This window comes from Neofelis nebulosa, chromosome 17 (genome assembly GCF_028018385.1).
Source record: "Neofelis nebulosa isolate mNeoNeb1 chromosome 17, mNeoNeb1.pri, whole genome shotgun sequence".
Lineage (NCBI taxonomy): Eukaryota > Metazoa > Chordata > Mammalia > Carnivora > Felidae > Neofelis > Neofelis nebulosa.
In genome coordinates this window covers 12,317,888-12,343,860 of record NC_080798.1, presented here as the reverse complement: position 1 = coordinate 12,343,860, position 25,973 = coordinate 12,317,888, and the positions used below count along the sequence as shown (strand labels likewise).

Below are 25,973 nucleotides of genomic sequence, written 5' to 3'. Positions count from 1 at the left end.
CTGGTCAGGCATTCAGAAGACTGTAGCTGCAGGCAGCATCTGACAGCCAGTTCCAGAACACTGGGGATGTGCTGCCCAATTTTAAGAATCTGAGGTCCTCCTTTGGAAAGCCAGTAAGCGAGTTGAACTTTCCGACCACAAACCTTGAAGGTCTGAGGTGTAGGAATGGCGTCTACACTGGCTCTTTGGCTCTAAAACCCACCCCACGATTGGAAGGAATCACCCTGCTGCTGTTCCATAAAATACTGGAGATTTTCTTCAAGCCCCCTTCCGAAAGCTAACCATCGCACTCTGCTCGACTCCCAGACATGCTAACTATTCGCTTAGATAGAAGGTGCCCCTTGCCCACCTCCCTGACGTTCTTTGTCTAGTAGCCCAGGCAGCAGAGAGGAGCTCAGCCTGGACTGTGCCCCAGGTCTCGAGCCTCCCGGATGAAGAAGTCAGACTACTGGGAATGCCCTCTGTGAAGCCAGGCTTGGGGGCTCACTGGTCCCAGAGGGTCAGGATGCAGACTGGAGCACCACAGCTCCTCCCGGTTCTCCAGATCACCTCGTTTCTGCCCAAGCCAAAAAAAAAAATTATGCAGCCTCTGAAAGTATCTGAATCACAAATTTCTCAGTTCATTTGTATACCTTATATTTGGTACTAGGTGCTAAGTAAACAGTAGAAAAAGCCAAAAAAAAAAGGAAAAAAAAGTACAGAGGTTGTAACAGGGATCTTTGACCATAAGGCACTGTTCCACCAGACTCATTTTTTTAAAAAATAGCTTTACTATCGTTATAAAACTGATATATACTCTTCGTGAAAAAGTAAAATGCATAAAAGTACATGAATGTATTACATGCCCCGCATCCCACTTGCTAGAGATATGCAGTTATCATACTAACCTTTCACACTTTTTTTTTTCTTTTCTCTCTCTCTAAACATACACACACAAAAACATACCAACAAAATGGAGTCATACTAAAATTGTTCCACAACTCTCCTGACTCACAAAATAATTTGTGGGCAACCTTCAATGCCACTGTAGGCACTGAATATTTTTAGTGGTTTTCGCTCATTTACATGTGCCTTTATTTGTTACACTTGGGAGGTTTTTTTTGTTTTTGTTTTTTTTTTGCTATAGTAAGAAAACTCTAAGAAACTCAGCTGGAGGCATACATCTTCTTCCACATGTGCAACTATCTCCCAACTATCAATGACTACACACTCATTGCCACTTCAAACGTTATACAAATCGGACTCGATACACTGACAAATTCTTTCCAAAAAAAGACTACTTCTTTTCACTCCTACCAGTATATTCACGAGTGCCTATTTCCACAGGTCCACCGATGGTGGCTTTGGTGACTGTATGTTCTGTTCTGACAAGTTAAAGGGGTAATTCTGGGTTTTTTAAATGCTCTAATATGTATCTTTAAAAACACGAGGAAATGAAACGAACGGGGCAGAAATATTCATGATAGCAATAAATTAACCAATAAATTCAATGCAGTGCCAGTCGGACTGTGTTTTTAAAACTTGATAAAATGCGATGGTCCTGCCATACAGCACAGCCTGTCTAGAAGAGCGGTGTATCTCTAGGAGATAAAACACATTCACCGCAGCATGATAAAAACATGATGGCGATACATCACGTGGAGATACACCTGCCAAGAGGCGGACTCTCCAACTGTTCCCAGCCTTCTGAAAGTGACTTGCCCTAACCAATGTGCGCATCATCTCTCCATTTTTGTAGAAACCATCTTCTAAAAGGTACGCACGATGTTGGTTTTAGTAAGGTGACGACTTTTTCCTACATTTGTCCCATGTGTAGGTATTCCCCACCTCTCCCCCCCCCACCCCCCCCCAGCAAGGAATCCACGTTCACAGTCTGCTCCTCGGACACACTCCTATGTCATTCGTAAGAAGCTCCCTCCTGGGCCGACTCTGATGAGAGCGGCGATTTTTACCGAGGCCCCGCCGTACTTCAAGGACGGCCCTCTGGGGGACAGACCCTTGGAGAGCAAAGTTTGCGACGCAAGTGCTTTTCTCATCTATCAACCTTCCGGATCGTCCCTTCCTGGGCAGGCCAACTGCTGTGACGGGTCACCCTCCACCGGAGCCCTCCCTGCGCATCCCGTTGGCAAAGCCTTCCTCCTGCGTCGGCGCTCAGACGGGCGTCAAGTTCTGAGTTCTGCCTCGGCGCGTGTCTGCTTCTCCGGTTTCTCGCCAGCGTGCGCTCGCTGATGATTCCGCAGCCCTGAGCTGTAACTGAAGCCCTTCCCGCACTCCCCGCACTTGTAGGGCTTCTCGCCGGTGTGGACCCTCTGGTGGACGTGAAGACAGGAGCTTCGCCCAAAGCCCTTCCCGCACTCCTCGCACCTGTAGGGCTTCTCGCCAGTGTGGACCCTCTGGTGGCCTTGAAGATGTGAGCTCTGACTGTAGCCCTTCCCACACACGTCGCATCTGTAGGGCTTCTCTCCCGTGTGCACCCTCTTGTGACTGAGGAGACCAGAGCCGTACCTGAAGCCCTTGCCACATTCGTAACACGTGTAGGGTTTCTCCCCCGTGTGCAGTCTCTGGTGGGTGCGAAGATTTGAGCCGTAACTGAAGCCCTTGCCACACTCCTCACACGTGTACGGCTTCTTCCCCGTGTGGATCCGCTGATGTTTGTAGAGGCTCGACGTGCACCGGAAACCCTTCCCGCACGCTTCGCACTTGTAGGGCTTCTCGCCGGTGTGGACCCTCTGGTGGATGAGGAGCCCCGAGCTGTAACTGAAGCCTTTGCCGCACTCGGCACACTTGTAGGGCTTCTCGCCGGTGTGGGTCCTCTGGTGGATGAGGAGGTCGGAGCTGTAAATGAAGCCCTTCCCACACGCGTCGCACACGAACGGCCTCTCCCCCGTGTGGACCCTCTGGTGACTGTGGAGGTCCGAATTGCGCCGGAAGCCCTTCCCGCACTCGCCGCACCTGTAGGGCTTCTCCCCGGTGTGGACCCTCTGGTGGACGTGGAGGTCCGAGCTTCGGCCGAAGCCCTTCCCGCACTCGCACTTGTAGGGCTTCTCCCCCGTGTGCAGCCTCTGGTGCCGGAGCAGCCCCGAGCTGTAGCTGAAGCTCTTCCCGCACACGTCGCAGTCGAAGAGGCGCTGCCCCGTGTGAACCCGCTGGTGGGCCCGGAGGTACGAGTTGTAGCTGAAACCCTTGTCGCACTGGTCGCACCGGTAGGGCTTCTGCCCCACGTGCGCCTTCTGGCGGCTGCTCGGGTGGGAGCCGCACGAGAGGCCCTTCCCGCACTCGGCGGCGCCGCAGCCCAAGGGCTTCTCCCCCGGGTGCACGTGCCGGTGCTTGTGGAGCGCGGACTTGGCGTAGAAGCCCTTGCCACACTCGCCGCACGCGTAGGGCTTCTCGCCCGTGTGCAGCCGCCGGTGCACCTGCAGCACCGAGCTGTAGCTGAAGCCCTTCCCGCACTCGCCGCACTTGTAGGGCTTCTCCCCGGTGTGGACCCGCTGGTGGACGAGCAGGTTGGAGCTTCGACCGAAGGCCTTCCCACACTCCTCACACGCGTAGGGCTTCTTTCCCGTGTGCACGCCCTGGTGGATGAGCAGAATCGACTGATACCGGAAGCCCTTCCCGCACACGTCGCATCGGTAGGGCATCTCCCCGGCGGGGGCCCGGGGCCGGCTGGGACCACGCGCGTTCTGCCGGAGGCCCCGGGCGCGCCCGTTACCCTTGGAGGGTTTCTCGTCCGTGGGGGCCCTCTGGGGCCCCTCCAGGTGGGCGGTCTGCCTCAAGCCCGTACCACCCTCGGGATATCTACGGGCTTTCTCTTTCCAGGGCGCTCTGGGCTGGGCGGGAAGGTGCGAGGCGCCCCTGAGGCCATCTCCGCGTTCGCTGCTTCTCAGGTCATCCTCTTCCGGGGCAGGGTGACAGAGGGTTGACTTTTTCAGGCGGTCTCTTCCACAGCGCTCGTGATCACACGGTCTCTCTCTTTCGGGTAACCTGTGGTCATCGTGACAACGTGACACCCAGCGGAAGCTGAAACCGTCCCACTCAGGTTTATCCGTTGTACCCTGCGTGTCAAGTTTTTTACACCTTTCCAGAACATTCCACGACTCGTTCACAAAGGCTTTCATCCAAGATTCTTGAACGGATACCGGTCTTACAGCTTTCCAGGGTGGAAACGCTTGATTTTCCGAACTGATGGGTCCTTGAAGACCGCCGGCCAAATTGCCAATTTGCGAACCCCGAGGAGATGCTCCTTCCCACCCCTGGCAGGGAGAAGCGTCCTCCGAGAACTGGAAATCCTTCCCTTGAAGATTCACTTTACAGTCTTGACTCCCAGTTAATTCACCAGCCGCCTGTTCCCCGATTTTCCAGTAGGACAGCTCTCTGTAGGAAAGGCACTTAAGTTCCCTTTCTTGAATATACTCCAGATCCTTTTCATTCTTGTCTCCTGTGGGGTGAAAGACAGTTCAGAGATGAGAACAAGTACAAGAATGGCTCAGGGATCTCAAGTCAAGTCAGGCTTTCAGGCCCGGACCAGTAACGGCCTGGAGCAAAATCCACCCGTGTGTATCATAACTACCAAGGCACTTCTTTTATATCTGGAAAAGAAAAAAAAAAAAAAAGAAGAGGTTCCTATTAATAAGCTTCGTAGCCAGACATTAAATGACCCTACCAGTAATGAACTGCATCTCATCTAGTTGCCCAAGCGAGAAAGAAATTCCAAACAGATTCCTACAGAGAAGATTCACTTCTCCGCTTAATGTTGTTGTTCATAACAATAATATCCAACATTATTATGATGCTTCCTACGGTGCTGACGATATACACCGATTAACTCACTTAACCCTCAGAGTAACACTGAGGTGGGAACCCTTACCATTTTTGTTTAACAGATGAGGGATCCAGGGCACAGAGAGGGTGAGTGACCCAGTGAAGTCACTCCACCATGCGGTGCCGAAGGGGTGGGCAGGGAGTCAATCAGGGAAGTCCGGTTTCAGAGCCATACTGAGCACTGCCTCCCAGAGTGAATCTGTGAGCACGTGTGAGCTGAACTTGGGCGAGAAACAAAGCACCAAATCCTCCAAAGTGCACCAGCTGTGTCCCGGCTTCCAGAAGCGTATCGAATAGGAATCCACATGATACTGACAGGGCACAGAGGCATAAACATGTTCAGCTTCTCTCTGTCACTAACTGCAAGCCATCAAACCATCAAGTTTACCACGTAGTTCAAGGTTAAAGAAATCTGCCCATGCTTTCTGATATTCCTTATTGGCGATTCTTATCATCATGGGCCAGAATAACACAAATCTGTTCATACCCGAGGACTTGTAGGATATTGGAGACAAATGAGAAATCCATCAGTGGACTCTCAATATGCTGGAAGAGTCTCTCTGCCACTGGCTTATCTTAATGCTGACCGGCTGTTTCTAGCAAAGGGAGGAAAGTCCAGGGACCCCTCAGTCACTCTGGATACGTTACTCTCTGAAAAGCATGAAGAATCCATGTGAAGGTGGGGACCGAGGAGCGGAAATGAGGTCGGAGAACAATCACCTACCATAGTACAAGTGTCCACAGGCAAGATCAAGGTCAGAAGGGGCCTCTGCATGACAAGTTCACCCCACCCCTGCCTGCGTCAGACCCCAGGCTGCATGGTTCTTGCCCGGGCGTGCATCTCTCGGGAGTTTCTCTGTTACCCAAGTCTCTCTACCTTGTTCCATGGAGGTGCCTTATCAGGTTTGAAGGGTTGTTGCCCTGAAAATCCAAGGCTTAGGCTCATTTGTGAGGTGCAAAAAATGATCAAAAAATGTAGTCCTGATCTTTCAAGTTCCCCGGGAACAAGAACATTCCAATCAAGGTAAGTGTGGATTACCCAGACATTCCCCTTACCCAGAGACAGCAGGTTCTGGAAGTTCTCCAGCATCACATCTCGGTACAGCTTCCTCTGGGTGGGGTCTAGAAGCCTCAGCTCCTCCTCGGTGAAGACCACAGCCACGTCCTTGAAGGTCAATGGCTCCTAAAATGTGAAACACCATTAACACAAACACGTACCAGATGAAAGGCAAACTTGGCGTCACTAAGAAGGGTAGACAAGCACACAGGCAGTTGCTCAGTCTGACGAGTCAAATCAAGTTTTGTTAATGTCTGATGCCAACAATGTCGGTTCTTACCAACTGATCTTCCGTGGTTATCCACAGAGCAAAGCAACAAACATTCTTCGCTCAGTGTGAGCACTTCAGAGGGCAATTCCATAGAGCTACAATGCTTCCATCGTGCAGTCTGTCCATTTTACAATTTTTTAATAAGTTTTTAAAAAAAATTTTTTAACATTTATTTCTGAGAGAGAGAGAGAGAGAGAGAGAGAGAAAGACACAGCACAAGTAGAGGAAGGGCAGAAAGACAGGGAGACACAGACTCTGAAGCAGACTCGAGGCTCTGAGCTGTCAGCACAGAGCCCAACGTGGGGCTCGAACCCGCAAACTGCGAGATCATGACGTGAGCCGAAGTTGGGACGCCCAACTGACTGAGCCACCCAGGTGCCCCTCAAGTTTTTTTTTTTAAGTGTATTTATTCATTTTGAGAGAGACGGAGACAGCACAAGTGGGGGAGGGGCAGAGCGCGAGGGAGAGAGAGAATCCCAAGCGGGTTCCATGCTGCTGGCGCAGAGCCTAACGAGGGGCTTGAACTCATGAAACCGTGAGACCCCGACCGGAGCCGAAACCAAGAGCTGGATGCTTAACTGACTGAGACACCCAGGGGTGCCTTGACTCTCACTTACAGAATACCAACTTTTCCTCCAAAATGACTATTTCAGCAGTGCCTGATGTTAAGAGTGCCCACGTCCACACACACCTCCAGATCACCTCCTCGATTCTTCACCAACCAGCCCCTCGCCCCTCCATCAGCAGTGGGGCAAATCCTGCTCTTTGCCGCCCCTGCCCCCCACCCCCTCCACACACACACGCCTTTTACGGGTTTCCATGTCAGCACCTGTCAGAAGCAACCAACGGGTGTTTATGCGACCATGTCCCCAGCCAGAGGAGGCCTCTGAAGCAGCAGTGGAGTTTCACGTCATGCTGTGTCATCCTCAGTTATGAACTGTGGCCCACGGCCTTCAAGCAAATTGCTCTAGTCCACGGAGGAAGACAGCGGCAGTTGTAAACACAGTGAAACACAGCGATCAACTGTATCGTGACACTGGCCGTCCTTCTCGACAGGGAGACAATTGCGTATGAGGGACTTCAAATTCCACTTGGCCTGCAGCCTGTCCCAGGAATACCTGTAACAAGGTCTTACGAAGTACAACTTGAGCTGTGATTCTATACATAATTTAAAAAAGAAATTTTTTTTTACTATTTTTGAGAGACAGACAGACAGACAGAGTGCAAGTGGGGGAGAGCAGAGAGAGAGGGAGACACAGAATCCGAGGCAGGCTCCGATTTCTGAGCTGTCAGCACAGAGCCCAATGTGGGGCTTGAACTCACGAACTGTGAGATCATGACCTGAGCCAAAGTCAGAGGCTTAATTGACTCAGCCAGGCACCCAGGTGCCCGTATACATATTTAACTTAAAAAAAAAAAAAATCCATGGGTACGTTTTTAAGAAGGAAGGCAAAGTAGCTTTAGTAGTAAGGTTTCCTTTTTTTTTTTTTTTTTTTAAGTTTATTAATTTATTTTGAGAAAAAGAGAAAGAGAGAGAACAGGGGAAGGGCAGAGAGAGGTGGGGCGGGGGGAAAGAGAATCCCAAGCAGGTTCCATGCCATCAGTATGGAGCCCGATGGGGGCTCGAACCCACGAAACCATGACATCATGACCTGAGCCGAAGTCAGACACTTAAGTGAGCCATCCAGGTGCCCCCATAGTAAGGTTTAATGCATGCATGTCTATATATGACTCATTCCATAAATGTTCAGTACCTATAAAACAGTATTAGACACAGGAATTCCAGAGATAACGAAGAAAATAACAGCCCTGCCCCTGTGGGGCTTGTGCCCACAGTCCCCGAGATCCCTTCCAAGTTCTATGATTCGCTAGAAGGACTCACAAGACTCAGTACATAGTCATACTCACAGCTTGCACTTAGTATGGTTAAAAAACAAAGCAAGGGGCGCCTGGGTGGCTCAGTCGGTTGAGTGCCGACTTCGGCTCAGGTCACGATCTCGCGGTCCGTGAGTTCGAGCCCCGCATCGGGCCCCTGTGCTGACAGCTCAGAGCCTGGAGCCTGTTTCAGTTCTGTGTCTCCCTCTCTCTGACCCTCCCCCATTCATGCTCTGTCTCTCTCTGTCTCAAAAATAAATAAACGTTAAAAAAAAAAATTAAAAAAAAAAACAAAAAACAAAGCAAAATCATGGGGCACGTGGGTGGCTCAGTGGGCTAAGCATCCAGCTCGGCTCAGGTCACGATCTCACAGTCTGTGGGTTCGAGCCCCATGCCGGGCTCTGTGCTGATGGCTCAGAGCCCGGAGCTGGCTTCAGATTCTTGTCTTCTTCTCTCTTTGCCCCTGCCCCCACTTGTTCGTTTTCTTTCTCTCTCTCTCTCTCTCTCTCTCTCTCTCTCTCTCTCTCTCAAAAATAAATAAATAAATAAATAAATAAATAAATCACTTAAAAAAAAATCAGCTGAGGGAAAGGGCATGTGGGGTGAAGTTTGGAGGAAGCAGGGTGCAAACGGGTGTGTTTCTGTGACAAATCTCAGCCATGCCTAGAACTACACACTGGACCCCATGGGTCCTGGCAGATCTCTGAACATGGGTGTGGTCTCGGGGAGCCCTGAACCAGGCGGTGAAGGAACTTGGCCATGGTTACACAGCCAGTAAGAGACAGGGTTCGAGTTCAAACTACAACATGAGCACACAGAGTCTAGTTCCAGAGCCACTGTACTTTAACAACTGTCCTATACGGGCCAACCTGTGTTACCAGGGGGCCAGAAATGCATGTATAAAGCAGATAATTTGCAGAAAAATCACTCTAAGGCAGGCTCTAGCCTACGTATCTTTACGTGGTTTATCTCACTGAACCCTCACAAAACTCACAGAAAGCGAGAACTTTCTGGAGCACCAGGAATGCTCTCTTGTCTGCTCTCTTAATGGTAACTTCTCACAAGGTAGTTATTGTTGCTATCTCCATTTGACCGACGAGAAAACGGGTCTCAGAAAGCGAATGCTACGTGTCGAACAACATAACGCTTCGGAAGCCTGAGTCGGGACTGGACTCGGGCAGCCCGAGTAACGACGCTGAAACCACCCAGCCCTACCGCGGCCCAAATGAGATTGGAGGCGCCAGACCAGAGGAACCCACCTCCCCACTCGGGAGGGCGAGCGCCACCAACACAGCACATTTCCGAGCAGAATCCCAGATCGATCCCAAGACCAGAGGCAGCGTCACAGGGGAGAAACGTCGGGCCAGAGGCAGCCGATGTGACAATTACACAGTTGTGGCCCTGCCGCTAACTCCCGGATCTTTACAACCAGCCCTGCCTTCTGCACTGAGCCCTGCCTACTCCGCCTGCCGCCTGGACGTCTAAAAGGTATCGCGAAGCAAAAACAGCCCAACCGGAAGGGTGTCTTTCCTCCCAAATAGTTCCCTTCTCATCCCTCTGACGTGGGCAAACGCCAAGTACCATCTGCCTTAAAGGCATCGCCTGGATTCTTTCCTTTTCTTCATTTCTTACATCTAATTCATTAAAAAAAAAAAAAAACTCATGGGGCGCCTGGGTGGCTCAGTCAGTTAAGTGTCTGACTCTTGATTTCAGCTCAGGTCACAACAGCACGGTTCGTGAGTCCGAGCCCCGCGTCAGCTTCTGTGCTGGCGACGCGAAGCCGGCTTGGGATTCTCTCTCTCTCTCCTCTCTTTCTCTCTCAAAATAAATAAAAATAAACTTAAAAAAAAATTCTGCCACTTATTATTCCAAAGTGCACTTCAAGCTTCTCCCTGTAACTACTTCTACCTCTCTAATGTGACTCGTCATCGTCCTCCGCTTGGATGATCGCACAGACCTCCTCCCAGTTCATCCTGCCTGCGTCCCTGTGTTTAACCCGTTACTACCGGTCTCCGCCTTCTAGAAGGCCAGCCCCATGAAGGCAGGGGTGTCATCTGGTTTGCTCTCTGATGTATCACCAGGGCTTAGAATAATGTTTGGCCCATAGTAGCTGTGCAACAAACGTTTGCTGAGAGAAGAGAGAAAGACTAACTTTTGAACCTCAGAGGTACATGCTCAATATAAATAGTAAAACAACACAGGGACATACAACTCAGTAGACCAGAGTACAGTATACAGGAATGGTCACGTCCTATGAAAGCTAAGTCAACTGTCATTTTTCTTTCTCCACATATATAAAGCACACACCTATTTTTTTTTTTTAACTTTTTTACTGTTTATTTATTTTGAGAGAGAGAGAAAGCACACGAGCAGGGGAGAAAGAGAGAGCACACAAGCAGGCAGAGAGAAAGGGAGAGAGAAAGAATCTGAAGCAGGGCAGAGCCTGACATGGGGTTCAAACTCACAAACTGTGAGATAATGACCTCAACGGAAATCAAGAGTCAGACGCTTAACCAACTGAGCCACCCAGGCATCCCCATACACACCTATCAAATATATACATGTTTATATACATATATACATATACGTATACGTAAACATATACAAAAATACATAAATGATTAAGTCAGCATTTCAGTTGGCCTACAGATGAATGATTAATAAATGGCACTGTCCTGACTGGCTATCCATCTGGAAGAAAATGACATTAAATGTCAACCTTAGGCCACTTACAAAAACCAGTTATAATCATTTTAGAGATTAAAACGTTTTTAATCTAAATAAAAACCCATTTAGGTGCCTTTTTTTTTTTTAATTAAAAAAATTGTTTTCTTAATGTTTAATTTTGAGAGAGAGAGACAGGGTGTGAGCTGGGGAAGCGGCAGAGAGAGGGAGACACAGAATCTAGAGCAGGCTCCAGGCTCCGAGCTGCCAGCACAGAGCCTGACATGGGGTTCGAACCTACAAGCCACAAGATCATGACCTTAGCTGAAGTCAGACGCTTAACCAACTGAGCCACCCAGACGCCCCCATTTAGGTGCCTTTCTGATTAAGCTTAGAATGGGTAAGGCCTTTTGCAGCTAGGTATGGAGCCATATTTTCAAAAGGGAACTAACAAATCCTTTAACTGTGTACAAATTTTACACTTCTTTATGGTCAACTCACCATTCAGAAAGTAAAAATTGAGAGAAAGTAACTTTAACACTTTTGATGGGCATGAGTTAACAACCCTACTCTTGAAAGAGCTCCTGTCATTAATGAAAAATGGACAAAAGCGTTTCATAAGCAATTTATAGGTGAGAAAATATAACAGCAAATATATATATGAAAGATGCTTATCATGCACCTACTGTGTGAGGAACTACAAAATACATAGGTCTTGGCCACATACCCTCCTCCACCAGATTAGCAAAAATGTTTAGTACTGATATATAGCCTGGGGGGGAGAACTTGCCAAAAAGAAAATTAATCAGAATTTTTAGAAGCGTGACCAAAAAAACCCACTCCTACGATTCGGGGAAAATAAAACCTCAAGAGACGAGCCAACCAGCAGAATGAACATCACTGAAGCACAAGCCGGTGAACTGGAAAACAGAGCAGCCTCCTGGAAGGTGACAGAAAATTCCGAAGAAGAGAAGTTTAAGAACAGGGAAGATAGATCTGGAAGTTACACCTTCAATAATGGGAGTTCCGGCAGGACCACATGAATAAAATGATAGTAACGGCAGACAGACATCCAGGCAGAAAGAGAATTAACGCCACAAGATCGCAGAGCAAAGGCAATAAACGTGTGATCCTTGAAAATGACGCTCAGCCAAGATGCCATGTATAAACACAACAGACCTTTCTGAGAAAAAGTGCTAAGCTAACTAATAAATAAGCATAAGCTTTGCTCACCAGAAGGTGAATGGAGAAGGGAGAGAAAGACCAGCATGAGACTTAATGCCAGTTCCGAAAGTATGAATGAAGACTCTTCAGCTTCGGCAATGTGCCATCCGCAAATTCCGTTCGCCTAAAGGCACAGACATTGTTCAGCACAGAAACGGTCAGCGGAGACAGCATCCGCAAGTCTTCTTTGGGAAAAGCAAATCGTGGAATGACGCTGAGCCAGCCAACAGGCAAGTCAGTGAAGCCAGGACTACAGAAACCAGAGACGGGTGGCGGACAAGGACCACTACGGAGAGAACTGACACAAGCTCACTGTGGGAATCGGTGGTGACAACCGTCAGAAGGTGATGACGGTAACGACAGTATCATACCAGGAACTGGTGGGAAGTAGAACCGTGTTAATTTCTTCAGCCCTCGTGGCAGGAAGTTCCCCAATAACATTTACAATTAAGGCGTACAGTAAGGAAGTAACTCAAACCTTCTGAATTTTTCCATAACGTCTTTTCGTAAAAAAAGGAAGCTTTGTAAAATAATTTTGCACGCGCCGAAAAGAGCACGTACTTAAAATTTTGCAAACTGCTTTGATTTCTTTTTCTTGCAACCTAAAGGAAAAATGAGTTAACACGTATGCACAGATCTACGGTGTGTGTGTATGTGAGAGAGAGAGCGAGCGCATCTTTTCATGTCCTGATATTTTCATCCGCTTGTGACCACATTTGACAGCGGCACAGGACCTGGACGTGAGAAGAAACAAAATGATAACAGTCCATCAATCCAACATCAATCCAATGGACGGACATGGAGTCCACCCCACGGTTTTTTCTTTTTTTTTGCTGTTACGAACAACGTTGCAATGATCAGTCTTTGAATACTCGCTCTGATTTGGAATGAATTCTTAAGAGTAGGAAATATTGGAGCAGACGTGTGCAGAACTTCCAAGAAGACTAAAAATGCCCCTTTCAATGGTGTGAACGCACCATCTCTCCATCTGGCTAACAGTGAGAGCTGACCTTTCAAATCTTTGATCTGCTAGAAAAGAAAAAAAAATCAGTATCTCATTTCAACCTGTATCACTTTATTTTTTTTGTTAATGTTTTGATTTATTTTTGAGAGACAGAGCATGAGTGGGGGAGGGGCAGAGAGAGAGAGAGAGAGAGAGAGAGAATTTGAAGCAGGCTCCAGGTTTTGAGCCATCAGCACAGAGTCGGATGTGGGGCTCGAACTCATGAACCGTGAGATCATGACCTGAGCCAAAGTCAGACACTCAACTGACGAAGCCACCCAGGCACCCCTGTATTACTTTAATAGAAGCTGATCGGACTTTTCATATAATTGTTGGCCATTTGTACTTCAGCTTTTCTCCCTTCCTGAGCAAGAATGCTTGGGTCTTTGAACCCCTCTGTCAAAAATAAAGACATTAGAATTTATAATTTTGTCGTAGACGAAATGTTTTTTCCCCTAATATGCTCTTTTAGCCTTGTTCACGGGGTACTTTTTGTAGGGTGTATTCACCTGGACAAAAGGACACCTGGAAAGGAATCAGAGAAATGTCCCACGGAGGAGATAAACTCGGGCAGAGAAGGATTCATTTGTAATTATTCACCCAATACACTGTTTCCTCGACTCCCTTTTACCAAGGGAGGGAGACATTTTTACACTCCGATGCCTGATGTGTGATTTCTGGAAAGAAAAGCGATCTCAACCCACCTGAAACTGTCCTGTCCTCCCCATCCTGGGAAAGGGCTGAGGCTTGAGAATGGAGAGCTGCGGGAGGAGAAGGAAGGCCATGAGAAGATGTGGCTCCTGCCTGTAGACTCTCTACCTGGACCTCAGCAACGTCTGCTGCGTCACAAACTGGTTTCTTCCCTCTCCACACCCGGCTCGATTCTCCCCCACCGCACCCCCTCCATGAACTCTCAACCTCTCTCCCTAGGCCTTGAGGTCAAAGTCTCCATGGTTACCTCTCCCAGGTTTTCCCAGAGCAGCAGCAACTTTATGTATCCTCTGATCTTCTTTTTTTTTAATTTATTTTTGGGACAGAGACAGAGCATGAACGGGGGAGGGGCAGAGAGAGAGGGAGACACAGAATCGGAAACAGGCTCCAGGCTCCGAGCCATCAGCCCAGAGCCTGACGCGGGGCTCGAACTCACGGACCGCGAGATCGTGACCTGGCTGAAGTTGGACGCTTAACCGACCGCGCCACCCAGGCGCCCCTATCCTCTGATCTTCTGAAGCCAGAGAAGCAGAAGATCTGGGCTTTCTTCATTCTTGAGGTTCTCCAAGCTCTGACAAGGAATGTCAGATGGCTACCTGGGCTCAGAAGGACCTGCCTTCCCCTGCATGCTCCCCAGCCTGGGTGGTTCCCTCACTCCGGGGACCCGTGAGCTCAAGAGGGAACTTGACTTTATGGAGTCCTTTCTTCTGGGCCCCAAAGCTCTGGGTCTCCAGAACGGTTCACACCCTGTAGACATCATTCATTCAGCGGACACTGACTGAGTCACTGTATGCATAGTCCCTGCTCTGGAGAGACTCACCGTCCACAGAGCCAAGGATGCTGCAGGTGGCTGGGGACAATCTGAGAGGTTTCTGTGGGGAGGGCTGAGCAGAAGTGTCACAGGGAGACACAGGGCCCTACAGAAGGGTGCAAACGCCACAAACACAGGACACCTGTGTTCTGTGAAAGAAAATCTGGAGTGTGAAAGCTTTACTGATGCAACACTGTAGGCCACACAGAAGAAATGATGAAAAATCCCTGTCGTCGGGGCGCCTGGCTGGCTCAGTCGAAGAGCATGAGACTCTTGATCTCAGGGTTGTGAGTTTGAGCCCCACACTAGGTGGAGAGATGACAAAAAAAAAAGAAAGAAAGAAAGAAAAGAAAAAAAGAAAAAGAAAAAGAAGAAGAAAAAATCCCTGTCCTCGAGGGTCCTATCACTCAAGATACAGGTTAGCAAAGATCTTCTAAATCAGAGTTTGTAACCTTTTCTGTTCAATGGCCTCCTGTGTCAGTCTGGTGATACTTATGGGTTCTTACTCAGAATGATGTTGTGAAAGCATAAAATAAAACACACAGGGTTACTTTAAAGGCTAATTATACCGGAATACAATGTTCAAAAATAATAAAACACCAAGGATGTGCTTCTTTTTACACATTAAATATCCAGAATGAATCAACTACTGGAATTTCCAAAAAGTAATGAGCGTAAGTGATATTCTGAAACATCTACACCAACTACAATATAAAAACATCTATGATTTACCTGAATAACAGAGTCACGGGTTCTGATGATACTACTGTGTGTGGTCTGTCACCTGCATTCATAATCAAAGGAAATACTAATTTCCAGTATGACTGGTGCACATTTTTTTTTCCCCACTCGGGTTCATGATCACCCTGCATTACGCCCACGGACTTCCGTTCAAGAACCCCTTCCGTAAGGGAGTCCTTCTGCCGCCACCAGATTGAATCAGTCACCCCGGGACCCCAGAACCATTTTGTAGAAACTGCTGGCTTGCCACCTTTCACACAGCCGCCCTGTTGAGATCTCTAAGTCATCAAGAGAATGGGGTCCTCTACCTTCATTCGTGGTCTCCATTTTGCACGGGGTTGGCACACTGGACACGCTTAGCAAATTTCATCAGTGGGGTGTGGAGCACAGAGATGAACAGAACTCTCGGCACAGGCCCGGAGCTAGTCAGTAGGCAGCAGAAACACACTGACCATAAGCTCCTTCCTTTTGCCTCTTTGCCTGATCTTTCTCCTGAGACTCGAGCCACAGGGCAGGTTCATAGGAACGTACACACCCTTAGGGTGCCTGCTCTAAGATACTCCCTGTACTGTACTGAGTCGGGAGCTCATGTCTCCACCTTGCCTCTAGCCATCGGTCCCAGGCCTCTGCACAGCCCGCTCTGGCAAGCGCCTCCCTGTCTCCCACCGTTTGTGCACTGCCCTGCCCCAGGGATTGTCCTCTAAAGCAAGTGTGGAGAGGTGCCTGGGTGGCTCGGTCGGTTAAGCGTCAGACTTCAGCTCAGGTCATGATCTCACGGTTCATGGGTTCGAGTCCCACGTCGGGCTCTGTGCTGACAGCTCAGAGCCTGGGGCCTGCTTCAGATTCTGTGTCTCCCTCTCTCTCTGCCCCTCCTCCACTCATACTCTGTCTCTCTCGCTCCCCAAAACAATAAAATACCAATACAAATACAAATAAAGTTAGGTCACTCCTCCGGCCAAGAACTTCACCTCACTCAAAACCTCCGCCAAAGGCCTTTCAAAAGGCTTAAAGACCCTACGCTATCTGACCTCCCAATACCCAATTTCCTACCGATCCTTCCTCTTTCTCACTCTGCTCACCCTCTCTGGCCTCCACACTTCTTCAAATGGACCCTGCCTTCAATGCTGTTCCCTTTCCCCAGCGTCCACAGGCCTCTCTCTTCCTTTGGATCCCTACTCACCTACTCACCACCTTGTCAGTGAAATCATCCCTAGTTATCCTACACAATTGCAAGTCCCTCTGCCAGTCCTCCCAAAGCATCTTCCCTGCTTCATTGTCCTCCATGAAGCTTAGCTAACCTACCATCTATTTTTCTTGTTTACTATCTTCCTGTACCCATGAGACTATGAACTCTGTGAGGGCTGGGATTTTAGTCAGCTCCAAGAAACAGGGTAAGCACTCAACACATATTTAAATGGGAGAATGGGGGGTGGGGGGAGCCTGGGTGGCTCAGCCGGTTAAGCGTCAGATGTCAGCTCAGGTCATGATATCACGGTTTGAGTTCGAGCCCCGTGTTGGGCTCTGTGCTGACAGCTCAGAGCCTGGAGCCTGCTTCGGATTCTGTGTCTCCCTCTCTCTCTGCCCCTCCCCTGCCCACGCTCTGTCTCTCTCTCTCTCTCTCTCGCTCTCTCAAAAATAAACAAACATTAAAAAAATTTTTTTTTAAATGAAATCAATGGGAGAATGGGACTAATGTGAACTCAACCTGCTGATACTTAGATCCTGGGTCTTTTGAGACCAGCTACAGAGCGGGATGGTTTTGTTCTGCAGTTTGTTCGCTTAATCAATTACATGCAAAGGACCATGCAGGGCATGCTGGGACACGATGGTGATCAGGGCAGGCAAGGACTCTGCGCGCGAACAGCTAACATTCTAGCCGGGAAGACAGCACACATTCACTGGAGTTCTACTTTTATGTCAGGTGCTTAGGTTTAAGGAAAGATACACTCCTTTACCATATGGAGCTCACACTGGACAAAGAGGACGACCAGTACAACTGACACCAAAGGCACTGGGATCAAGGGGTAATGGGACTAAGGGATACCGCAAAGGTAGAAAGGACAGGACTAGACGAATAATTACACGTGAGGGTGAAAAGGAGAAGTCAAATACGAGTCTGGAGTTGAAGTTTAAAGAAAACAGGTAAATTATGGTGTTTTAATCCAGCCAGCAAGATGAGAGGCAGGGGTGGGAAGTTGCTGGTCTTGACTCTTAACACCGAGGTTGTCACACGGCCTGGGTCTAAGTTCTGGCTCAGCCATTCTGTAGCTGCGTTAACACCAGAAGAGAGAGAAATCTCTGAATGAACCTGTTCTTTCTGCTGTTAAGTGAAGACAGTACTTCTCACTCACAGAGTTGACAGAATTAAGTCTCTCTCTGTGACACACGTACACGGGCATACCTATTTGAATGAAGTTCAGAGTCTAGTATGTGGTACACGGAAAATCCTCAGCCAACTACTGTCACTGCTGTCATTCGCTCACCCCACCACCAACCCGGGAATACAGGCACCCATTCGTTTAACAAAGACACGTTCAGTGTCCCACTCTGTCTCCGACGCTGTAACAAACCCTGGGGACACAGGACCAAGTAAGATGGGCAAGGTGCTCGTTCTTACGGTGCTTGCATTCTGGCGGGTCAACAGGTCTTACAGATAAGGTGACCTCTGATTACAAAAGGGGCAAGGACGAAAATAAGTTGAACGTGACAGATTCTCGTTCTGGGTCAGAACACAGGGGGCAGGTGTGGGAGACGCAACATGAATCAGGTTGTCGTGGACAGTCTCCAAGACCTGCATGAAAATAAATCAGCCACGCAAAGATCTGGGATGGGAAGAGAACGGAGGGACACGCATAGGGCAAAGGCCCTGACTTCTGGTTGTAACACCTCAGCGTTCTTATCTGTGACACGGGACTAACGATAAGTTACTGAGAAAATTAACTATCAATTCTTACTGACAGGCTAGTACACGCCAGGCACTGTCCCAGGTATCAGGGATACTCAACCAAAGCTGTCCGCATCACTGGCATGTAATAAGCACTTAATAAATGCAAACCATTACAGTCACTGTAATTATTTCTTCCCTGTAGGTAGCACAGCCCTGAAGCAGTGTAAGCCTAAGTGATTTACCGGCTACACGAACCAATACTACAGGCCAGGGAGAGAATACACTAAATAGAGTCGCTGGGAAATTCCCCCACCCTTAGGAAAAAAACATCTCTGGGGGAAAGCAGCCACGGCTGAGGGGCCGGAATGGGCATTTGTCAACACCGTGGTATGACGAGTAAGGAAGATCAGGAAAGCAGGCCTTTGGGAAGGGAGCTGGCATTGCCATAAAACAAGAAACCAAACTTTTATTCACCTGGAGCTCTGACGTCAAGAGACCAGGGGTTACTCCTTTCTCTTCTACACAGATCTCTCTGAGAAAGGCACAGTCCCAAGAAGGCAAGGCCATGAAATAAAAACGAGCCAGGAGATGACATGATTGTATCACAATTCCCAGCTACACAACAAGGAGAAAGTTCTGAGCACCAGCTGAATGTAATCTAGCCTTCCTGGAATCTACTCCTACCCCCAGGAAAGAGACCTCCCTCCCTGTACAGGGCTCAGAGGGTCCACACCATTCTTACTGTGGGCCTTGTCTACAAGCCTGCATTCACTGTAGCTCCTAGGAGACCATCAGATGGCCAACAGATACCTGAAACGATGCTCAACATCACAAAACATCAGGAAAACGCACATCAAGATGGAGAGACCACCTTACCCTTGTCAGAAGGGCTAGAATCAAAAAGACAAGAAATAACAAGTGTTGGTGAAGACGTGAAGAAAAAGGAACCTTGGGACACCGTTGGTGGGAATGCAAACTGGTTCAGCCACTGCGAAAACAGCATGGAGGTTCCTCAAAAAATTAAAATTAGAAATGCCATATGATCCAGTAATTATCCAGTAAAATATCCAGTAATACTACTGGGTATTTACTCCAATAAAACAAAAACACTAATTTGAAAAGATCTACGCACCCCTGTGTTTACTGCAGCCAAATTATGGAAGCCACCCAAGTGTCCATCAAGAGATGAATGAATAAAGAAGATGTGATACATATATATACAATGGAGTATTACTCAGCCATAAAAAAGGATGGTATGTTGCCATGTGCAACAACACAGATGGACCTAGAGGGTGTGAAATGAATCAGAGAAAGACAAATACCATACGATTTCCCTCAGATGTGGAATGAAAGGGGGGGAAAATGAACAGAGAAAAAAAGAGACCAAAAACCAGACTCAAACACAGAGAACAAACTGGTGGTTGCCAGAGAGAAGGTGGGTGGGATAAGAGTTCTCTTATCATTTTCTTAAATGCTTATTTATTTATTTTGAGAGACAGTGCGTGAGAGGAGGGGCAGAGAGACAGACAGAGAGAGAATCCCAGGCAGGCTCCACGCTGTCAGCGCAGAGCTCAATGCAGGGCCCCACCCCATGAACGGTGAGATCACGACCTGAGCCAAAACCAAGAGTCAGACGCTTAGCCACCAAGGCACCCCAAGACCACTCTTGTCTCGATGAGCACTGAGCAATGTACAGTATTGTTGAATCATTACATTATCTACCTGAAACTAACATAGCACTGTATGTAAAAAAATATTTTTAGGGGGGCACCTGGGTGGCTCAGTCGGTTAGGCGTCCGACTTCGGCTCAGGTCATGATCTCACGGTCCGTGAGTTTGAGCCCCGCGTCGGGCTCTGTGCTGACAGCTCAGAGCCTGGAGCCCGTTTCAGATTCTGTGTCTCCCTCTCTCTCTGCCCCTCCCCTGTTCATGCTCTGTCTCTCTCTGTCTCAAAAATAAATAAACGTTAAAAAAAATTTAAAAAAATATTTTTAGGGGCGCCTGGGTGGCTCTGTCGGTTAAGCATCCGACTTCGGCTCGGCTCATGATCTCGTGGTTTGTGAGTTCAAGCCCTGCATCGGGCTCTGTGATGGAAGCTGGGAGCCTGGAGCCTGCTTTGGATTCTGTGTCTCCCTCTCTGCCCCTCCCCCGCTCACACTCTGTCTCTCTCTCTCTCTCTCTCTCTCAAAAATAAACAAACATTAAAAAAAAATTAAAAAAATATTTTTAAATGCCTAAAGATATACCATGTTCATGCAATTAAAGACTTAAGGTTGCCTGTTCTCTCCAATGCAATTTCAATCAAAATCTCAACAGACTTCTTGCAAGATTTGACACCCTGATTCTAAAATATGCGTTGTAATGAAGAAAATCTAGAATAGCCAAAAAAAGAATCCTACCAAAGAAGGAAAAATTGGGACTCATTCTTTCTGACTTCAAGATTTATTCTAAAGCCACAGTAATCAAGAAACAGTGATACTGACTTAACGAACACACAGATCAATGAGAAGAGTCCTTTCAATGTATGGAGTTGGAACAACTGGAGTCTTATGTACCCCTCCTTAAATCATACACAAAAATTAATGCAATATGGATTAAAAGTCGACTATTAAAAGCAAAAGGTTTGAAATAAGAGCTGCGACTCTCATACGCTGTGTGACAGAACAGAATTCAAACCATGTGGCTCGGACGCTGCAAAAAAACAGAGCTAGCATCACTACACCAGCAAAATGATTTCTTAAAGCTTGTACGGCGCTTAATAATTCTCAAAGGAATACATACAGACCGTGAAGAATCAACTTCTGCAGCTCTTTATAGAAATGACTTCACAGAAAAGTCAAATTCACACAGAAGTAGGTGTGCGGCTACCGTGAAAGAATTCCAGATATCACCAATCCAAAACTACTTGGATTGGAGTCTCCCAAACCGAGAGATGCCCGTCTCAAAACCATAGCTGCCGACTTCCAACTGCTCCTTCCAAGCCTGGGGGCGCCCAGCGCTGCCGGCCCGAGCCCGGCCCCCCATCCCAACCCGGGATGCTCTCTCTGTGCGTCCGCCTCCTCAAACCTCTCCTTCGCCAGGCGGAGCTGCCGAAATCTCCCGGCTCTGACCCCCCGCCACACGCCCCCTCCCCCCAAATCCTAGAGCCCAGGCCCCTTGTCCCTGCGGCGGGAACGAAGACCTCCAAAAAGCCCCACGTCCCGTAACCTACTCACCATCGCAGAAGAAATTATGGCAGTGCTGCGGTGACCGGAAGCGGAAGTGGGCGCCTCGGCAGGGCCCGGACTACACTTCCCAGGACCCCCTGCGGTGCGCGTTCTTACTTAAGGGAGCCGGCGGTGTCGTAAAGAAGCGTACACCTGGAGCCCCGCCCAAGGCCAGGTGGAAGGCGGAGTGCCCCGCGGGGCTACTCTGGTTGGTGAGACGACACACGCTGTTCCGGCGCTGAGCTTTGGAGCTCCGCGACAGCTTTTTTCTTTCCTTAAAAAAAAGGTTATTACTCGGTACTAACACGTTCACGTTGTAGAAAATCTGACAATACTCTCAAACAAAAAATCCATAATCCCATCACCAGGGAATATAAAGCATTGATGTTTTTGATTACACACACACACACACACACACACACATATAATTTACACCATACATATATAATTTACACCATATATGTATATAATTTACACTATATATTTATTTATGTATTTTTTTTTTACAAAAGCAGTGCATGATCAATGTTAAAGGACAAAAGTAAAAACAATGTTAAGAAAAGTAAGGGAAAAAAGTAAGAGAAAGAACGAAAGCCCCCCATAATCCTAGCACCCAGAAACAAGTATCATTAAGATCTTGGCCTATGTATTTCCGGATTTCCTCTTTGAGTAAATATATACTTAAAATTTTTTGTCCCTACAGAATTTGCATCATAATATCTTAGAGCCGATTTTTTTCTCTCGCCTCATGCATGTCACTAAATAATAAATTCATTTAAAGTGGTTGTTTAGGATTCTTTAGTTTTAGGTCCGTTACCACCTTATCCACTAAAGAAGTTAGACTTCCAATCTCATGCGTCAAGAGTAGGAATAATCGTTTTCTTTAATTTCTTCCAATTTGATAGCCCAAATATGCTGTCTCCTTATTGACTGCGTTTCTTTATTCATGGAGATGTGGAATAAATGTCGATATGTCAGCGGTGGGTAAATTGCCTGTTTATATCCTTTGCCCATTTTTATCTTTTGCTGATTGATTTATAAATTCTCTTTGTATACAAATGGTATTGACGCTGTCCTGTATGATGATTTTTCCCCCCAGTTTGGACTTTTATAAGGCAGTATTTAAAAACCACCGACCTTTATTTGATCAAATTGATCAGTCCTTTCATTTTGGATTCTGTATTTTTCCACACAATTATAAAGACTTCCTTCCTCTGATATCCAATAAGGACATCTATATTCACTTCTGTTCTAAAATTGTACCTGAGATTTGTCTTAATCGGGTATGGTAAGACACACAAATACAGAAATGGTAGTCATGAGGAAAGAAGTTTATACTCACAGATTTCTAGAAACAAAGTGTGTGGCATGCCACACAGGGCTTCACAGGGAAGGACCAGGGCTGGTCAGGAGGCCGTAGAGAGGACACGGTCCAAAGCCTTTATTGGGTTTTGATGGGAAGGGATGAGTGAATCAAGGTAAATAAGATGAATAAGTTTAGGATAATATTTTGGTGGGCTCTGGGTGGTCCCTTGGTGTCCAGTGCCTAGTCCTGGGTTGATTCAGGGCAGGGGAATATTGCCTTGGTGTATGAGTTCGATAAAGGACACAGTTGGGTGTCTGGGCTCTGGATCGGTTTATTTGTATATCAAAGGCAGCTAACAGGGAAGTAATTTGCTATCTAGGAATTCAGGTAGCCTTGGGAGGGGCGTCTCTCTGGGATCAAGGCCTCAAATGCCAGATCATAAAAATAAATAAATAAAAATAAAACACAGGGGGAAAAAAAAAAAGAAGATATAGTCAATTCAACTTTTCATGGTTTTATTGGTCTGTTTTATTCTGTGTCACTTATTTTAGTATATGGTGTGAAGACAGATCTACTTTTCTTTTTCACCAAATGCTTGAGTATTCACAACAAAATTTCCTGAAAAATTCATCGTTTATCTACTGATATAAAATATCATCCCTACTCATTTACTAGGTTATTGTACATACTTGTATATTTTCTGGGATACAACTGTTCCAATGACAGAGATGTTTTTTTCTGTGCTAAAAGATCTCAATTAGAGTTATCACTGTTGTATAATATATATATTTCTCTCTCCCTCCCTATTCTGTTTTTTTTTTTTTATTTCATCCTATAAATTCTGGCACTCTTTTCCAGATGAACTGTTGAATTGTTTTGACAAATTCTCAAGACTTGTCAAGGGTTTCTGTTGATTAGAAAAATAACCCAATCACAGCAGTTTCAGTTCCCAGCCAAAGTCCTGCCATTTTGACCACTCTGTCTGCTATTGTTGATCCCTCTTAAAATGCCTATCTCGGGGCGCCTGGGTGGCGCAGTCGGTTAAGCGTCCGACTTCAGCCAGGTCACGATCTCGCGGTCTGTGAGTTCGAGCCCCGCGTCAGGCTCTGGGTTGATGGCTCGGAGCCTGGAGCCTGTTTCCGATTCTGTGTCTCCCTCTCTCTGCCCCTCCCCCGTTCATGCTCTGTCTCTCTCTGTCCCAAAAATAAATAAAAAACGTTGAAAAAAAAATTAAAAAAAAATAAAATAAAATGCCTATCTCCTTGTTCACTTTTGAAACATTACCCAATTTTTTTTAAAGTAGGCTCCATGCCCAAGCCCAATGTATGGCTTGAACTCACAACTGAGCCTAAGAACTCAGCTGAGATCAAGAGTGGGACTCATGATCAACTGAGCCACTCAGGTGCCCCAACCTTACCCGATTTTTAAGACTTAAATTGAAGACCACTCCATGGAAACTGTATGAGTGCTATCACAAATGAACAGAGCAGCCTCTGGTTCAGGAGAGTTCCATGTGAATATAGTTAATGTGATCTCATTTTTGGAACATTCTCATTTCCCCAGGAAATCAATAAATTGGGGTGTTTTTACCTGCAGAACTGAGGAAGAACTCCTAGATGTGGGCAGATGAATCTCTCCCAAGGCTCTAGGAGTTATATGCTAATTATATGTTAAAATGAAAGATGATGAAAAACATTTGTTTATGTTAAAGCAAAAAAAAAGTATTTATCAAAAGGTGCATAGTGCTTACTAATCTCCAGCTACCTAAATGTTTTACAAAATGAATGTTTTCTAAATGTTTTACAAAAATGAACTCACTAGGAACTGTTAATGGCCCTTTTGTTATCATTTCCCTTTGATAAGGAAACTGAGGCACAGAAGACATAATCACTTACCCAAGGTCTCAGGTACTGTGTGTCAAGATCCAATGGGCACCTGGTTGCAGGATCTCTACTCCCTCTGCACTGTGGTGCTTCCCATAACATATATGTAGACATGCTCACGGGTGCACAGAAACTTAGGGAAGGTCACACGGAGACTGGGGATGATGGTTTGGTGGGGAGATCTTCCCTAAGGAAGGACATGGGTTAAGAAGGAGGAAATGAATCTTGCTTCTAATTTTATTTCTCTCTGTGGAAAATTTAGATTACATCCATGGTCTGTCTTAGTATATTTGTGAAAAAAACAACAATCGTAAATAAAATATCTAATGTAAGTGTAAAAATTCATGAATAAAGTAAATTATAAATAAAACAAAGTATTAATAATGATAAAAATCGCCAGTCTACGAGAACACGTAGTGACCGTAAATATGTGCGTACCAAACAAAACATGTAAACCCAAAACTGACAGCGCTGAAAGAAGAAATCGACGTGCAGTTATAGTTGGGGACTTCAGCACCCCACTTCCTGCAGCTGATATAATTACCAGACAGAAAATTAGCAAAAATATAAACTAAGTGAACAACACCATTAATGAAGACAATCTAATTGATGCTTATAGAATGCTCCACAGGAGAATACGCATTTGTTTCAAATGTCCCTGGAACACTCACCAAGACAGACCATATCATGAGTCATTTTTCAGTCACCTATGTAATCAAGACAGTGGTATTGGTGGAGGGATGGACACGTAGGTCAATGGAACACAGTTAAAGAACCCAGAAATATGCCTACACAAATATGTTCAACTAATTTTTGACGAAGGTGCAAAAGACATTCTATAGAGATACTGCCTTTTTGACAAATGGTACCGTAACACTGGAAATCCATAGGCACAAAAAAGTGGGCATTGGCATAAACTACAAGCCTTATGCAAAAAAAAATGAGTTCAAAATGGACAGTTGGATTAAATACAAAACAAAGAACTATAAAACGTTCAGGGAAAAGGCAAAGAAACTCTCGAGAATCTAGGGCAAAGCTGAGTTTTTATTATTATTTTTATTTATTTTTTTTCTTTAATATAATTTATCATCAAATTGGTTTCCATACAACACCCAGTGTTCATCCCAACAAGTGCCCTCCTCCCTGCCCATCACCCACTTTCCCTCTCCCCAACCCCCCCCATCTACTCTTAGTTTGTTCTCAGTCCCTAAGAGTCTCTTATGGTATGCCTCCCTCCCTCTCTGTAACTTCCCCCCCCTTCCCCTCCCCCATGGTCTTCTGTTATGTTTCTCAAGATCATATGAGTGAAAGCATATGGTATCTGTCTTTCTCTGCCTGGCTTATCTCACTTAGCATAATACCCCCCAGTTCCATCCATGTTGCTGCGAATGGCCAGATTTCATTCTTTAAAGCTGAGTTTTTAGACTCGACACCAGTAACAGGAACAAAAGAGGAAAAATTGATAAACTGGACTTCATCAAAATTCAAATCTTTTGCTCTGAGAAAAACCCTGTTAA

General features: G+C 46.7%; 1 protein-coding gene across 4 annotated transcripts; it reads right to left on the bottom strand.

Annotated features, from left to right (window-relative positions):
- Positions 1–1,441: 1,441 nt before the first annotated feature.
- Positions 1,442–24,828, bottom strand: ZNF229 (zinc finger protein 229). Of its 4 annotated transcripts, none has more exons than XM_058708125.1 (4): positions 24,469–24,828; positions 21,277–21,541; positions 5,875–6,001; positions 1,442–4,435 (listed from the first exon to the last, which is right to left on the bottom strand). In XM_058708125.1, the coding sequence occupies exons 2-4, from the start codon at positions 21,277–21,279 to the stop codon at positions 2,163–2,165; spliced, it is 2,403 nt and encodes an 800-aa protein (XP_058564108.1). In that variant the 5' UTR covers positions 21,280–21,541; positions 24,469–24,828; the 3' UTR covers positions 1,442–2,162. The 4 variants fall into 4 exon arrangements, with proteins under 4 accessions (XP_058564108.1, XP_058564109.1, XP_058564107.1 ...); XM_058708126.1 differs by lacking the exons at positions 21,277–21,541; positions 24,469–24,828 and adding exons at positions 11,919–12,935; positions 13,617–13,673; XM_058708124.1 differs by lacking the exons at positions 21,277–21,541; positions 24,469–24,828 and adding an exon at positions 13,617–13,873.
- Between the last annotated feature and the right edge of the window lie 1,145 nt (positions 24,829–25,973).

Coding starts and splice junctions, on each gene's coding strand:
- ZNF229 (XM_058708124.1), bottom strand. CDS start 13,697: ATGGCCTTCCTTCTCCTCCCGCAGCTCTCCATTCTCAAGCCTCAGCCC. Junction 6,002..13,616: donor GGAGGACAGGACAGTTTCAG/GTGGGTTGAGAT, acceptor TTCACATTTTAG/GAGCCATTGACCTTCAAGGA. Junction 4,436..5,874: donor CCAGAACCTGCTGTCTCTGG/GTAAGGGGAATG, acceptor TTCACCCCACAG/GAGACAAGAATGAAAAGGAT.